The sequence below is a fragment of the Eretmochelys imbricata genome, chromosome 7, assembly GCF_965152235.1.
Source record: "Eretmochelys imbricata isolate rEreImb1 chromosome 7, rEreImb1.hap1, whole genome shotgun sequence".
In the NCBI taxonomy this organism is placed as follows: domain Eukaryota; kingdom Metazoa; phylum Chordata; order Testudines; family Cheloniidae; genus Eretmochelys; species Eretmochelys imbricata.
This window is the reverse complement of record NC_135578.1, coordinates 33,812,711-33,828,954: the sequence shown is the minus strand read 5'-3', so window position 1 is coordinate 33,828,954 and position 16,244 is coordinate 33,812,711. Positions and strand designations below refer to the sequence as shown.

The 16,244-nt window shown below is 62.2% G+C and overlaps 1 protein-coding gene across 2 annotated transcripts; it reads left to right on the top strand.

Annotated features, from left to right (window-relative positions):
- Nucleotides 1-618: 618 nt before the first annotated feature.
- GANAB (glucosidase II alpha subunit) lies at nt 619-15,909 on the top strand. Of its 2 annotated transcripts, XM_077822153.1 has the most exons (25): nt 619-661; nt 2,370-2,471; nt 2,792-2,900; nt 4,148-4,275; nt 4,493-4,672; nt 5,260-5,325; nt 6,547-6,646; nt 6,921-7,014; nt 7,986-8,082; nt 8,266-8,446; nt 8,739-8,892; nt 9,175-9,410; nt 10,095-10,221; nt 10,367-10,446; nt 10,613-10,756; nt 11,094-11,190; nt 11,953-12,054; nt 12,408-12,651; nt 12,977-13,041; nt 13,145-13,221; nt 13,321-13,395; nt 13,596-13,709; nt 13,786-13,898; nt 14,229-14,329; nt 14,493-15,909. In XM_077822153.1, the coding sequence occupies exons 1-25, from the start codon at nt 642-644 to the stop codon at nt 14,600-14,602; spliced, it is 2,916 nt and encodes a 971-aa protein (XP_077678279.1). In that variant the 5' UTR covers nt 619-641; the 3' UTR covers nt 14,603-15,909. The 2 variants fall into 2 exon arrangements, with proteins under 2 accessions (XP_077678279.1, XP_077678280.1); XM_077822154.1 differs by lacking the exon at nt 5,260-5,325.
- The last annotated feature ends 335 nt before the right edge of the window (nt 15,910-16,244 follow it).

The window sequence follows — 16,244 nt, the reverse complement described above, 5'->3', positions numbered from 1 at the left end:
GGTTCCGCTCCCAGCTCTGCCTCGCACTGGCTGTGTGATCGCAGGGGTGAGGGGGGTAGGCATGTGGCGAGGTAGGTGAGGGTGTGCCACGCCCTGGCTGGCAGCGGAAGCCCCTTCCTCCCCCTATGATTGAGCCATGTCTGTTCCCTGCCTCTTAGCTCAGCCCCGCTGTGTCTGGGTCACGGGGGAGCTGTAACTTCTGCTCCAGCTGCCTGTGCGGTCCCCCCCGGCATGGCTGGGCCCCGCCGCGGAGCCGGGGGTCTGTCTCCGTGCGGGTGACCTGCGGAAGCGTCAGCCCGCCCGGCTAGCCAAGCGCTGCCCGGGGCCGGGGAGGACTGAGCAGAGCCGGGATCCCAATAGGGCCAGGGCAGGGGACCCCGCTGGCCGTGGGGGCCTAGCCCAGGCTCGCCCTGGGCGTGAGCAGCAGCCGCTGAGCGTCACCTTGGCCTGGGGCCCGGAACAGAACGGGACCCGACGCTCATTAATATTCATAATTGGGGCGGGGCCCTCATGAATAACTCAGCAACGAGGCTGGCGGGCGGGCGAGCGGGGAGGTGGGGGAGGGGCTCAGGCCCCGCCGGGCCAATGGGGAACCGAGCCGTACTGGCGGGGGCGGTGTGCGGGGTCAGGCTCGATCCAAGATGGCGGCGGCGCCGGAGAGGTGAGCGCTGGCGCCGGCGTGGGGACCCGCTACCCAGAACCCAGAATCCCAACCGAGACCGCCCCCGCCCTCCTGCTCCCCACTGTCCCCGGTCCCCCGAGACCGACCCAGGCCCCCCAAACAGCCCCTCCCCCATTCTCCGCCCGGCCCAGGGACCCCCGCCAGATACCAGCTCCTCCCTAAGCCCCCTCCTCTTTGTTTCTGTCCCAGAGGCCCCCCAATACCCTCTATTTGGCCACCCCCAGAGACCCCCCCCCAAACACCAGCCCCTTCCCACGCATCCCCAGCGCTCTGTGCTCAGCCCCCAGAAACCCTCCCTCCGATATTAGCTCTTGCCCCTTACCCCCAATCATCCTCCATTGGCCCCCAGCTCGCCTGCCCTGATCCCCTTTTAATACCAGCACCCGCAACCAAAACTCAGGCTGCCCCTTAGACACCAGCTCCATCCACTGGGGTCCTGCTAACAGCGCCCAGGGAAGTTGGTTCAGAGCCTGGGCTGGCAATGCCTTGGAGCTGTCCGTTCCCATCTGCTCCCTTGCCTCCTGGGGCGGGGTGAGGGGCTTTTAAGCTCCCAAAAATCTTTTTCCCTCCTCTCTCTGAGCCACCTCTGCCTTTTGCACCCACTGCTGCCCTAAAATCCCCTGTCGCAGTGGATGCTGGGGGCCAGCTGCGGCAGGGAGGGACTGTGGAGGCAGTAGCCCTGGGAGTGGGGGTCTGGGGGCATTGTTCCCCTCCCCAGGCTAATGGGAGGCATTAGCCCTGGTGTCAGGGGGCTCGATATTGGGGCTCCAGGTGTGTAGTGGGTCCGGGTAGGAATGGGTAGGCTCATGTGGCCAGAGCCCTTCCCTGGCCTGTACCTGTGCCAGTGCCCCTCAGTCCTGTCCTGCAGCCCCTGCTGTCCCAGCACTGGGCTCCTCATGCACGGTTCTGCTGGCGCCCTTCAGTCCAGACCCGCAGGGCTGTGAAACCCAGGTGCTGGTGGCAGAGGTTGAGCCTAGCCCGGCTAGCGCTGGGATTTGCCCTGGTGCATGGGGGAAGAGTTCATGCTCTAAGCGGTGGCTGGCTGGCACTGAGCAGCAAGCCCCGTTCACATGGCCCTGCGGGCTGTGTTGCAAGCGCTTCCTGCAGGAAGCTGCCCTTCGCTCCCTCCACCCCACTGCATCAGGAGCTGCCCCTGCCAGGTAGAACCTCTCCCCACAGGCCCCTTCCCTGCATGTCAGAGGGGCCTGTGGGGCAGAGGGACCCAGTAGCAGGCCCTTTAATGAGTCCCATGACTCATCTGGCTTACCTGGAGCATCTACCCTGGGAAGGGGAAACTGGGCTTCTCCCAAGGGTCTGGCAGGATGAGGGGGTCTGCCAGCCATATTTGCCCTGTCCTGAGTGCCAAGTGCCAGAGGTGGATGCCCCTAGGGCAGGACCTGTGCTGAACTGCCCCCTGAGACCCATGTAATGGGGGCAGTGCTGTCTCTCTTCTCCTGGCGCTGGAGTTAACTCTGATGCAGATGCATTAATCCCCTCCAAGCCCCATTTCCCCTCCCCTACCCCCCCCCCACAGGTGTTAACCCTAGCAAGGGACCAATGCTGTCCCTGGCTCAGGGCAGGTGCTGGAAACCCTGAAACCAGTGCTCCCCCTCTGGGAAACCCACATACAGGGCTGGGCAGGGCATTCCCCAGAGCTCGCCTTCGTCTGACCCCGGCTCTCTTCTAGGCTGGGGATGGCAGCTCTTGTCTGGATGGCCCTTTGCCTTGCTGCTGCCTTTGCTGTGGACAGGAGCAACTTCAAGACATGTGAGCAGAGCTCCTTCTGCAAGTGAGTAGTAGGGCAGAGGTGTGGGGCTGAATCAAGCAAAGGAGAACAGCGAGGGCTGGGAGGATCATGGCCCCCACGCAGGACCAGGAGCTGCTGCTCTCTGGCCTCTCCCCCTTGCACTGGCATCGGGTTTTCGTTGAGGTTGGGCTGTTGTGCAGCTCCCATGCTGGCTTCTCCCCCCAGCTCTCCCCAGGGCAGGGAGCAGAGACACAAACACGCTGCGCTGCTGCTGGGATCTGGAGAGAAGGGAGCCAGGCTGAGCTGCTTGCCTGGAGGCTGCACCTGCCGCTGGCTGCTCTAACCCTCCCCCCTGTCCCCAGGCGCCAGAGGAGTGTGAAGCCCGGGAGCTCCCCTTACCGGGCGCTGCTGGAGTCGCTCCAGCTCAGCCAGGACTCCATGAAACTGCAGCTTGTCAATGAAGTGAACAAGGTGAGGGGCCCAGCTTGGGGTGGGAGCTCGAGAGACCTGTGGCTAAGCCCTGAAATGCGGGTCCTGGGTGTGATGAGAGCAGAGGCTGGGAGTCAGGATTTCTTGGCAGTGGTGGCGTCACACTGGAAGCTGTTCTGGTACTGCTCAGCAGCAGCAGCAGTGTTGTAGTCGAGCAGTAAGGGGGCCTGGTCCCTGAGCCTCCATGCTGCTGCAGGACACTCTCACCCATGATGAGCAGCATGTTGCGTGATGGTCCTGCTGGGCCAGAGCAAGTGGCAGTGTCTAGCGCAGCCAGCAGAGGTACGTGAGCCTCACCCTCTGGGGCAGGGGCTCGACGGTGTCTTCTCTGGCCAGGTCACATGAGCTGCTGCATCTGGGCAGCTCAGTTCTGGGGCCAAGGTGTGTGTGTGTGGGGGGGGGGATCTGTGTGCCCTGGAATGGGCAGGACGCAATGTGGGTGAGTCCGGGGGGGATGGCATTAGAGCTGGAGACTAAAGGCTGCCGAGGCCATAGCTGGTTACTGAGCAGGAACTAGGGTGGCCGGATGAGCTGCGGTGGAGAGGTTGGCAGGAACCTTGTTGGAAAGGACTCAAGCAGGGTAACCCTAGAGCAGCCAAGACATGCAACCAGACCTCTCTGGAGTCCCTGGGATGTCCCTCAGTTCAGTTCCCTCCAATCGGCATGGGCTTGGCACCCCCGCACTATAAATGTGTGTGTGTCTGGATATGTTGTTTTTAATCCAGACACGTCACTTCGGATAAGGTACCCGGCCCCAGCCAGGCCTGGTTTAGCCATGGATTGCAGCACTAGATGTTCAGAATACAACTAAAATGTGAATTCATTTAATAATTCCTGTGTAAGAAAATCAGTATTTTATTGGCATTATGGCACCTTCAGATTTAGGACTAACTACTGCTCCTGGGTTCTGTCTCTAGCTCTGGGAGAGAAGTGGGGTCTAATGAGGCAAGGAGGCCGGGAGCTAGGACTCCTGGGTTCTATTCCCAGTGTTGGGAGGGGAGTGGGGGCAGTGGGTTGGAGCAGGAGGGCTGAGAGCCAGGACACCTAAGTTCTGTTCCCAGCAATGCCCTTCCCCCCTCTGCACAGCAGGATGATGCACGGCTCCCCAGTTCTTCAAAGCGATTCCCAGGGTTCCCTCTGGCCAGGAAGGCTGGCATGTTCCCTGGTGGAGGATGCTGGGGGAGGGGAGGCCTTGGGACTGGTGTGAGGCTGACACTAATTCTCCCCAGGTCCCACTCCTGCTGGAGCTGTGTGGGCTGCAGGGGAACATGACGCGCATCAAGATCAATGAACTGAGTCCGTTGCGCCCACGCTACGAGGTGCCCGATGTGCTGGTGCGCGACCCACCCACCACCTGGTAAGAGGCCTGGCAGGGAGGGGGCCCCCTTTGCTGTGCTTGGGGGAGTTGTGGGGCTAACAGCGGGGGACCCTTGGGCCTGCTCTTCCAGCTGTGCTCACTGGGTAAGCGGATGAGGGGGGATGGGCAGGGGGTCTTCCCATGGCTCTTGCCCTGCAGCCTAGTTGTGTCCTCCATCCATATCTCTGTCCTCCATCCCCTCTCTGCTGCCCCCCAGGCTGGCAGTGACGGGCCGGGATGAGAATAGCGTGGAGCTCTCACTGGGCGACTCTGGACACAAGCTGATCCTGACAGGGAAGCCATTCCGCATGGACCTGCTGCAGGGGCGGGAGCTGGTGCTGAGCGTCAACCCCCGCGGGCTGCTACACTTTGAGCACCTGCGGCACCAGAAGGACTCGTGAGTACCAGGGGGAGGGGAGCTCTGGGCCCGTCCAGCCCGTATCTCTGGCAGCTGTGAGTGCCTCCCCGCAGGTGGGGCTGTGTCCCTGAGAGCCACCGGGGTTCTGATCCCTGAGGGGTGACCAGCTCCCATTCAGCTTAGCGTGCTCAGTCCAAGCCTCTCCCGGCAGGGGCATGTAGGGGGCTGGGCCAGAGCGCTGGCTGCAGGGGGAGCTCCCAGCTACTCCAGCCCTGGCCTCTCCCAGCATGGGGGGACTATAGTGAGGCATGGTCCATGTTCAAGCTCTTGGGGAACAGCCCAAACCCCTCGATTTCTTCCCTCTAAAGACCATGGTTGGGGGCTGGTTCCCAGGGCTGGTCGCTGGGGGCTGAAGGGGACAGGGGCTGGGAACCGGCCCCTTGCTGTGACTCTGTTAGGAGGCACAGCTGGGAGGGGGAGCAGTCCCTGCTGCATCTGTTGTGCTGCTGGGGGCGCAGGGCCTGGTGAGGGGCAGATGAAGGGGGGGCGGGGATCTCTGTGTCTGGAATTCCATGCACTGACTCTCGCTGTTTCTGTTTTGTTGATTGTGCCTCCCCCGGCCCCAGTTTCTCGGATAAAGTTAGTAGCTCGGTCGGTAGCTTGTGGGATAAGATCAAGAGCCTTTTCCATAGGTAAATCCACAGCTTCTGCTACTGTCTCTGACCCCCACAACCCGCCCGTAGCCGGGGGCTGTAGTACTACAGCTGGGGAGCCCTGGGGCAGATCCCTTCCTCCTCCCCCACCATGTCTAGATTTGGGGAGCCCTGGGGCTGATGCTTCCCCCTCCTCTAGTCCCAAGGGGGTGGTGTTCACCCCCTGCCTCATTGCCCGGGGAGTCGCTCCCTCCGAGCACTCCCCAGACCCTCAGTGACTTAATCCCTGCCCCAGTGGCAGGCTGTGCCAGGCAGGCAAGACACACCCAGGGAGGGAGCTGGTAGGTGCATGGGACCCCCTAGCTGCTCAGGGCAGGGGCCTGTCTGGGCAGCCACCTGCAGAGCTATGGGAGGGTGACATGGGGGCTGTGTGGACTTGGACAGGTAGAATCTGTTTGTGGGTTGTTTTCTCCCAAGGGGCCAGGTTGGGGAGGGGCTTTGTCCCCCTGGGGGCCAGGCAGGGCAGTGGGGTGGGGGAGGGAGGGGCCGTGTCTCCTGGGGAAGGAAGGAATGGGGATCAGGTGGGGAGATGGGCTGTGCCCTGCCCCAGAGGCCATGCAGGGGGAGTGGCTGGTGCAGGGACAGGTGAGCCGAGCCCAGCCCTGCCCCCCTCAGACTGAATCCAACCTTCCAGTGAAAGCTGGCAGGGAAGGGGCTGCCCTGGGGCTGCGAGACACCTGGCACTGTCCTCCCCCACAGAGGTACTGTAGCCCCAATCTGAGACTCTCTGAACCCCCTTTACACCAGTCTCCGCCCCTCTCTCTCTGTAGCCACCCCAGGCCTGTAGCTCTGTAGGACCCTGCCGGTGGCTGAGATGCTTGCTCTCCCTTTGGGCGATGAGACCTGCTCCCGAGTGTGTTAGCATGGGGGACCCAAACCCCTGGACTGTGAAGCAGCAGGGGTGGGGGCAGCACCCTCCCTGGCATAGGGGAAGACTCTGCCCAGAGGGAAAGAGTCAGATCGGGGGGCTCCCTGCAGAGTCTGGGAGCATCTGGGCTGGGCTGTCCCCTCTCGCCCCCTGTCCCCGCTAACCTGTTGCCAGCCTGTGTGTGAGTGGTTCCTGCTTCTAGAGACTAATGGTACCTGCCTAACCCTGGAGATGCTGCTGTGCCCAGCTTGGGGTGATCCCTGGCGCTGCCGTGCCCTGGTTGTGCCCGGGGCAGGTGCTGAGCCGGCTGTTCTTCCCTCTGCCTTTTTCAGGGAGGAGCCAAAGGAGCCAGCCCCGGAGGGCGAGGCAGCGGGGAAGGAGCCAGAGCCAGCTGTGCCTGGGGACGAGGAGTCCAGTGAGAAGAGCACAAAGGTGTGTGCGAGAGAAGGGGACTTGTGTGGAGCCCTGTGCAGAGACTTGGGGGGCTGTGGTGGGGAGGACTTGTATGCAGGCAGGTGTAGACCCTCTGTGGGAGTGGGGTGGCTGAGCAGCAGCTGTGTGGAAAGGCATGTAGAGGCCTTGTCTGCTGTGCCCCATGCATGTGGGGCCTGGCCTGCTCCCCCAGAAGGGTGCCCCGTGCCTGTGAATGGGGGCTTGGGGCCTGCTCATCCCTGCAGCTCCCTTGTCTAACTTCCATCCCTCTCAGTCAGAGGAGGTGCCGGACAGACCGGACCGGGCTGAAGAGGAGCTGGGTTCCTGGGAAGAGACATTCAAGACCCACACAGACAGCAAGCCCAATGGTGAGAGCCATCCTGACCCCACCACACGGGGCTGGACAGGCTCATTGCTCCAATCTGGAGCAGACGGGTTACTGGGCTGGATGGGCTCATTGTTCTGATTGGGAGGTGGGGGACGGGGGGAGATTTAACTGGGCTAGTTGGGTCCATTGCTCTGATCCAAGAGGGGTAGGGATACTGGGCTAGATGGGTCCATTGCTCTGATCCAAGAGGGGTAGGGATACTGGGCTAGATGGGTCCATTGCTCTGATCCAAGAGGGGTAGGGTTACTGGGCTAGACGGGCCCGTTGCTCTGATCCAAGAGGGGTAGGGTTACTGGGCTAGACGGGCCCGTTGCTCTGATCCAAGAGGGGTAGGGTTACTGGGCTAGACGGGCCCGTTGCTCTGATCCAAGAGGGGTAGGGTTACTGGGCTAGACGGGCCCGTTGCTCTGATCCAAGAGGGGTAGGGTTACTGGGCTAGACGGGCCCGTTGCTCTGATCCAAGAGGGGTAGGGTTACTGGGCTAGACGGGCCCGTTGCTCTGATCCAAGAGGGGTAGGGTTACTGGGCTAGACGGGCCCGTTGCTCTGATCCAAGAGGGGTAGGGTTACTGGGCTAGACGGGCCCGTTGCTCTGATCCAAGAGGGGTAGGGTTACTGGGCTAGACGGGCCCGTTGCTCTGATCCAAGAGGGGTAGGGTTACTGGGCTAGACGGGCCCGTTGCTCTGACCTGGAGCTGGGGGGTTGCTGGGCTGGACAGGCCGATTGGTTATGGGGAGGACCAGTGCCCCTGCCTACCTTGCCCCCTAGAGCCTTTTGCTGTGGTGTCACTGGCAGTGGGAGTGTTGCTGGACCCCAGCCTGCACAGCAAGCGTGGGGGCACGGTGCTGGGGTGAGGAGGCCCCTTTCTGGGCAGGTCCTGGCGGTGCCGTGCTGCCCTGGACCCCACGGGCTGCTGAGAGCTACAGCGTTATCACAACCCCTTCGTTCCAGGGCCGACCTCGGTGGGGCTGGATTTCTCACTGCCTGGCTTTGAGCACGTCTATGGGATCCCGGAGCACGCCGACCACCTGCGCCTGCGCACCACCGAGTGAGGAGGGGGCCCGTTGGCGCTGCAGGGGGGTTCTGTGCCTGTCTGGGCCCATGGGGGATGCGGGGGTGCTGCCTCTGTTGGGGCTGAGGGGAGGCTGAGGGACTATTGGGGGAGGGGGTGCTGTTCCTCTCAGGGGTGGGGAGGGGCAGGGCAGGGCAGTGACCTGATGTGTCCCTGCAGGGGGGGTGACCCGTACCGCCTCTACAACCTGGATGTATTCCAATATGAGCTGTACAACCCCATGGCGCTGTATGGCTCCGTGCCGCTTCTGCTGGCCCACAACACCCAGCGCACCCTGGGCATCTTCTGGCTCAATGCCGCCGAGACCTGGGTTGACATCAGCTCCAACACAGCTGGCAAGGTACGAGGGCACTGGTTCCTGCTGGGCTGGCAGGGCGGGGTTCAGAAATCGTCTGCTGGGGGGCTGGCTCTGGAGGGGATAGTGTGTGTCTGTGAGGGGGGGGTGGGGGGGCACAGCTCTGTGTGGAGGTAGTTCCAAGTGGGGGGGGAAGGAAGCTGGCTCCAGTGGGGTACTGAGGGGTCTGTGTGGGGACGGGGGCTGGCTCTGGGTGGAGGGCAGTGAGGAGGTTGGAGGGGGACAGTGGGGGAGCAGGTACTCCCCTCCCCCCCATTGCTGACGGCTCCCCCTGCAGACACTGTTTGGGAAGATGCTGGATTACATGCAGGGGGGTGGCGAAACCCCCCAGACCGACGTGCGCTGGATGTCGGAGAGTGGCATCATCGATGTCTTTCTGCTGCTGGGGCCTGCGCCCACTGATGTCTTCAGGCAGTACACAGCCCTGACGGGTACAGGCCTGGGGGTGGGGGGGGTTACCCAGCCCTGACGGGTGGGGAGAGGGGGATACATGGCCCTGGTGGGTATAGGAGAAGAGGAGAGTTTACTTGGCCCTGATGGGGACAGAGAAGCGGGGATGGGGTTATGTGACCCTGACGGGTCCAGGTGGGGAGGGCTGGGTCAGGCCAGGCTAGGGAGTCGCTGCACAGCCCTGTCAGCAGGGCTGGGTGCGAGGGGAAGGTGGCTCCACGGGAGGGTGGGGTGCCCCATGTATTGGTTCCTATTTCCCCCAGGTACACAGGCCCTGCCCCCGTTCTTTGCCATGGCCTATCATCAGAGCCGCTGGAACTACAACGATGAGGATGACGTGGCTGCCGTGGACGACGGCTTCGACGTGCACGACATCCCCTGCGATGTCATCTGGCTGGACATCGAGCACACCGATGGCAAGCGCTACTTCACCTGGGACCCCAACAAGTTCCCCCAGCCCCGCAACATGCTGGGGCGCCTGGCCACCAAGAGACGCAAAGTGAGAGCCCCGCCGGCGCCCCCCCCACCTGACTTCTCTGGCACCTGCCCACTGATTCCCCCCCGCCCCCCTTTTCTCCGATGCCTGCCCACAAACGGTCCTCACCCGACTTCACCAGTGGCGCCCCCCCTCCCGACACGACTTCTCCAGCGCCTGCCCATCAACGCACCCCCCCCCCACCTGACTTCTCTGATGCCTGCCCACCAACATCCCCCTGACCCTGCCCCACCGACCTGACCCTACCCCGCCAGTGCCTGCCCACCAATGCCCCACCGACCTGACCCCACCGGCACTCTCCCGACCCAACTTCTCTGGCTCCCACCCAGTAAGGCACCCGCCCCCTCCACCTGACAACCCCCGCAACCCGACTTCTTCGGCGCCCACCCACCAATGGCCCCCTCCCCGACCCCGCCAGCGCCCACCTGCACTCCCCGATCCTACTTCCCTGGGGACCTCAGTCGGTTCCCACAGCCCTACAGCGTCCTGAGCCAAGAGATAGAAGGGAAGATGTCCCCACCACCTCGAGACACTGGGGCAGCTGCCGGCCGGAGGCCACGTGTGAGGCCCCTGCAGGGGTACATAGCCATAAGCCCAGCCCCGAATGGCAAGGAATGCCCTGCCCTGCCTGACCCCCCCCTTGGACTGTGGGGGTACCCGGTTCAAGTCTCTGACCCCTCCCCCCAGATGGTGTCCATCGTGGACCCACACATCAAGGTGGACAGCGGGTATCAGGTCCACAACGAGATCCGCTCCCGTGGCTTCTATGTCAAGACCAAGGATGGCAGTGACTATGAAGGCTGGTGCTGGCCAGGTGAGCTGGGGGTGCTGTTGGGATGGGGGGCAGGGCTGTGGCCCGGGACAGGGTGGGGGTTGGGCTGGCCAGGAGCAGGTGCCAGGCAGAGTGCTAGGCGTGGAGCCCCTGGCGTGTCACTAATCCTCCCCTTCCGCCCCCCCAGGCTCGGCTGGCTACCCCGACTTCACCAACCCTGAGATGCGCGCCTGGTGGGCCAGCATGTTCTCCTACGACCACTACGAGGTAGGGTGGAAGTGGGGCTACGGGCGGGGAGTGGAGCTGTGGGGTGAGCTGTCCCCACACTCGGGTTGGGGGGCCAGCATTGAGCTGTCCCTTGACTCAGCAGCTTTTCCCAGGTGGGGCAGGAGGACTGTGGTGCTACCTGTGTCTCATTGCCCCCCATCCCCAGGCCTCCATGGAGAACTTGTACATTTGGAACGACATGAATGAGCCATCTGTGTTCAACGGCCCCGAGGTGACCATGTACAAAGACGCCCTGCACCAGGGCGGCTGGGAGCACCGTGACCTGCACAACCTCTACGGCTTCTATGTGGTAAGGGGGCGGGGAGTCCTTGGGGGGCACTGCCACCTGCACAACCTTATATGTGGTGTGGGGAGGCACCAGGAGTGTTGGGAGCTCAAGAGCCTTCAAACCTTTGCGGGGGAGGGTTGGCCCATGGCTCAGGGGGATGGGGAAGTCACCCCCATGGTGGGATCCCAATGAGGGGGGTTCCCAGTGGGGGAAGAGTGTCACTCACCTGGGGTTGGGGATTGCAGCCCCATGGTAGGATCCCAGGGTTGCCTCAAGGAGTGTGGAGGTCCCAGTTGGGGAAAGGTGTTGGCAGACTCTGCCAATTACCCTCACAAGGTCTCTGTTTTCCCTCTGGCAGCAAATGGCGACAGCACAGGGACTGGAGCAGCGTTCGGGGGGCCTTGAGCGCCCCTTCGTGCTGAGCCGTGCCTTCTTTGCCGGCTCCCAGCGCTATGGTGAGTGGGTGGGGGGAGCTCTGCCCCCCAGTGCCCTTGTGGGGGTAGTGGAGAGGCTGTGATGGTTTTCAGGGGACCCAGGACTGAGACTGTGAGCTAGGATAACGGAGACAAAAGGATCCCACACAAACCAGAAGCAGCACCCACTTTCTTGAGACACGTTGCAGGCTGATCTGGCGAAAGCCCTTTCCACTCACCCCGAATATCATTTGCAGCCTTTCAACCAAGGCTGGTTGTGATCCTGTTTTCATGAATGTGATTGCACTGCCCAATTGCTTCCTATGTGCAGGAGAAAGGGGGGGCTTTTTGCCACCTTTTTATCCCCCAAATTTCCTTGTCTGTCCCCAGGGACACCCCGTGGCAGTGTGCCACCTCCCTGTTGATTTCATATCCCTCCCCCCTCTCGACTTCATAGGCAATCGGCGCGTCTGCAGCATTGGCTTACAATGCTCCATTTACATGCCACCCAAACGCCAGGTGAACGCATACCTGGCGTCGTGGGAAGCTGTTGGGCAGCTCTGCCTGGGTATCATCTGGCAGACTGCATGGTCAGCCTCTGCAGGTACCTCACGTCGTATCTCCAAACGTTTCACACCAATAGCCATGACCAGCCTGAGCCTAACTTTCGTTTAAGACTTGGCATGAGTGTTTTTGTTGCACCAGACTGCACATCCCATGATCGGGGGAGTCTTGTAAACCCCTTGCCAGTTGGGGGCACAGGGGGACTGCTCTGTCCTCACCCCTTTGCCCACCCCTTCGCAGGTGCGGTGTGGACTGGGGACAATGCGGCCGAGTGGGACCACATGAAGATCTCCATCCCCATGTGCCTGAGCCTGGGCCTGGTGGGCATCTCCTTTTGCGGAGGTGTGTGTGTGCATGGGGCGCAGCTGTCTGTGGGCAGGGCTGGCCTTGGCTGCTCTCCTTCCAGGCTGTGGCTGGGGGTTAGGGGTTGGCAGGACAGGGAGATGGGGGGCAGTTGGGGGTCAGACTGGTCACTCCTACCTTGGCACTGTCTCTCAGTGGGTTGGGGGCCTGAGGGGCTTAGGGTCAAGTTTTCACCTCTGGTGCTGGGCGGGGCAGGGGAGTGTTGGGGTTAGACCGGGCTCTCTCTCCACAGCCCCATCCATCTCTTAGGGGGCAGGAGGAAGGTTGATGGGGGACATTGGGGCCTGGGGTCAGGCCGGGCACTTACCTCGTCCCTCTCTGTCCTGCTGCAGCTGATGTGGGTGGCTTTTTCAAGAGCCCGGATGCGGAGCTGCTGGTGCGCTGGTACCAGGTTGGCGCCTACCAGCCCTTCTACCGGGCCCATGCCCATCTGGACACGGTGCGGCGTGAGCCCTGGCTCTTTGGGGAGGAGAACAAGGCCCTGATCCGTGCCGCCATCCGCCAGCGCTATGCCCTGCTGCCCTACTGGTACACAACCTTCTACCACAGCTACCGCTCTGGCCAGCCTGTCATGAGGTGAGCAGAAGTTGGAGGATGGAGATCTTGGGGCACAGACATCGCTGGATAGTGGGGGATCTCTTGGGCTAGGTAGTTGGGGGGCTCTTGAGTCAGGGGCATGGCTGGGAATGGAGTGGGAGGACCACTGGAGACTGAGTGGGTGGGGCACTGCTGGTGAGCTCTTGGGGGCGGGGGGCACTACTGGGGAAGGCACCATTGGGGAGGCGTTGCTGAATAATGGGGTTGGCTGGGGGCAGGGGCACTGCTCATAACAGAGTGCAGGGGCTTGCGGGGGCTCGTGGAGGTCAGGGTGTGGTCCCCCTCATGCCCTGCTCTGTTCCAGGCCGCTCTGGGTGGAGTACTCTGATGACGTCACCACCTTCAGCATTGATGACCAGTTCCTGATCGGTGAGTGCCCAACCCATGGGGATCCCTGGCTGGGGGGTAGGTGCCGCCCTCCCCTCCCCCCCATGTCCTTACTGCTGCTGACCTTGCTGTGTCCTCCCCCCAGGTAACGCACTGCTGGTCCACCCAGTGACAGAGCAGGGCGCCCACGGCGTGCAGGTCTACCTGCCTGGCAAAGGAGAGGTGAGGAGGAAGGCGGCTCATTGTGGAAGGGCAGCGGGATGCTGAGAGCTATGGGGCGCTAGCTGTTGACACCCCCTGTAACCTCTCTTCTCTTGGCAGGTTTGGTATGATGTCCACTCGCACCAGAAGCACCATGCCCCCCAGACGCTTTATGTGCCTGTCACCATGAGCAGTGTGAGTCATAGGGGAGCATCCCCTTTCAGGAATGGGACGTGGGGCCTTCCCTTCTAGGGGGCTCTGGCTCTGATCCAGCTCCAGGGTAGGGGGGTTGGCTGGCTTAGGGTGTGGGCAATGGGACACAGGGCCTTTCCCCTCCAGGGGCGTGGCTTTGATCCAGCCCCGGCTAGGGCCACTGACCAGTCCTCTCCCTGCAGATCCCTGTGTACCAGCGAGGCGGGAGCATTGTGCCGCGGAAGGAGCGGGTACGCCGCTCATCGGACTGCATGCACCACGACCCCTACACGCTCTATGTGGCGCTCAGCCCCCAGGTGAGTGATGCAGGGCCCCAGGGTGGGGGTTTCCTAGTAACCCTGCCCCTATTTACCAGCTTCTGTCTCCACACAGGGTACAGCAGAAGGAGATCTTTTCATTGACGATGGGCACACATACAACTTCGAGATCAAGGCCCAGTACCTGCACCGCCACTTCAGCTTTGCCAGCAACACTCTGACAGCCAGGTACCCACGTGGTGCCGGCCTGGTACTGCTGCCACACACACACATGGGCTGCCATCCAACCCTGTCCCACCGTGATGGCTGGTACCCACGCTGCACCACCACAGGGCTGGCACCCCCTCTTCCCAAATGGCACAATCCCTCCCAGACTGCCGGGTAACCTCCCTTCTCCCCACATACAGTGCTGGCCTAGCAGTGCTGCCCACCCTGGACAACCTGGTACCCCCATGACACTAGCCTGCCCCTGTTCCTTCCTACCACCATGCTGGTGCCAGCCTGGCTCTGCCCCCTATCCAGCAGCCTCTGACCCCCAGGCTCTGTCCCCTTTTCCAGATCGGCGGATTCCAAAGGCATCTTTGAGAGCCCAGCCTGGATTGAGCGGGTGGTGATCCTGGGAGCGGGGAAGCCAGCCGCCGTCTTCCTCAGACAGCCTGGTGAGTGGGGGCACAGGGCCAAGGGACCTTTGGGCTTCCTGGTCCAGTCATGGGGGATGGCAGTAAATGTCCTGTGGGGCTTGGGTCCAAGTTGTGGGGTGGGGGAGAGTGCTCCAGGGACCTCTCCTTTCTAATGGCTGCCCTGCCCCCTCCCCTCCTGCAGGCATGGCTGAGACACGCCTGGATTTCCAGCACGAGCCGGAGACCTCTGTCCTGACTCTGCGCAAACCTGGCGTCAACATCGGAGCCAACTGGAGCATCTCCCTGCGATAATGCCGTGCGGTGGGGGTGGAGGGGGGGGCTTGGAGTGAAGGATGATGTTTCTTTTCTCCCCCCTTTCCCCCCCCTAGGATACACCATGCCCAGACAGGGCTGAGGCCTTGAGCCAGCAGTACCCCACCCTTCTCCCTGTGTCTCAGGGCTGGTCTCCCCTGTGAAGGGCAGACAGGGGAGTTCTGACACCACCACCCCACCCCCAGCCTTCCACAGTATAGGGGTGGCAGGGGCATGGGAGTACCTAGCCCCTACCACCCTTATCTTTCTCTGAGCTGCTTTATAGACTAATTTCTAGCAATATTTGCTCCTGATTCTGAATGACAAATCCTTGGGCGAGGGACCAGGTTTGTGTGTTATAGCCCCACACCCCTTGCTGTTCAGAGGCCCCTTCTAGTAGGGGTGGGGGTGGGATGGACCGGGAGGGGCGGGGAGCAGCTGCCCAGTCACCAAGTTCTCCAGAACATTTAGGTGCCCCTGGCCGAACCGTGGGACCAAACACTTTGGCTGGCCTGATCCTTTGACACCCCCCTTCCTGTCCTAGACAGACTGACTCCTCTCAAACACGCTTCTGGCTTCCCTTTCTCTAGGGGTGGTCCCTCATCTAACTCAGCCTGTCCCCCAAGTAACACTGCTGGACCAGAAGCAAATCTTGGAATGTGTAGGTGCATGGAGCCTCCCTGCATCCCAATGCTGGTGGGGGAGGGCACTCCTACCTTCCTGCAGCCCCTGCCCCTATCCCACGGTGGGGGGCAGGTGGTGCGCTGCCCCCACTGCTGGGAAGGGGAGGGTTCTGCTGTGTCAGGTGTGGATGACAGTGACTCACTGTCACTTGTATTTATAGTGGTGAGGGAGCAATGGATCATGTGGGGTTGGGGATCAGAGTCCAGACTGTGGGTAAGGGGAGGGTGGGGGGACGGGGGGAACTAGCTGTGCCTTGGCTCACAGTGAGACCCAATGGGGCCTCTGAAGCTGCTAGGACTGGGCCCGAAGGCAGCCTCGACCCCTCTCCTGGCAGGAGAAGAGTGACACTGAGGGGTAATGGCGGGAGTGTTCGTCCCTACGCCCTCCCTCAGCTCTTGCAATGTTGCTGCCCCTGCCTTGACACTCTCCAGGTGTCTGTGAGGTAGCGTTCCTCATAGACTGGGCAGACCTGGCACTGGCGCGTGTCTTTTTATTCCCAAACTGCCTCCTCCCCCGAGATGGATGGACAAAGGGAGCCAGGGGTGGCTGGCCCTGCAAGGGGTGAAGCAGTCATCAACTTCATGTTTTGATAAAAGATGAACAATAAAAAGAAAAAAAAGTGATGCTGTGGGCTTCTCTGCTGGGGCTGGGTGTGGGGGGGGTCAGGAACAGCAATTGTCCCACCTCTGGTTGGCCCTGGGCCTGAAGGCTCAGTCCCCATCCACCCTGCTCCCGGGCCTGGGGCCTCAGGAACCCATCCTCCCCCCACCGCCCCAGCTCTCCCTCCCCCCAGGCTGGGGCCTCAGGAACCCCTCCCCCATCAGCGTGGCCTCCCGCTATCATTCTGGCTCTGGCCACCCCTGGGATTGACAGGTGGGGACCCGCCCCGACATCCCGGCTGTGGCCGCTCCGGGGCTGGCAAAGGCCAGAGTCGCTGGCGGGGCGGTGCCTGTCCCCC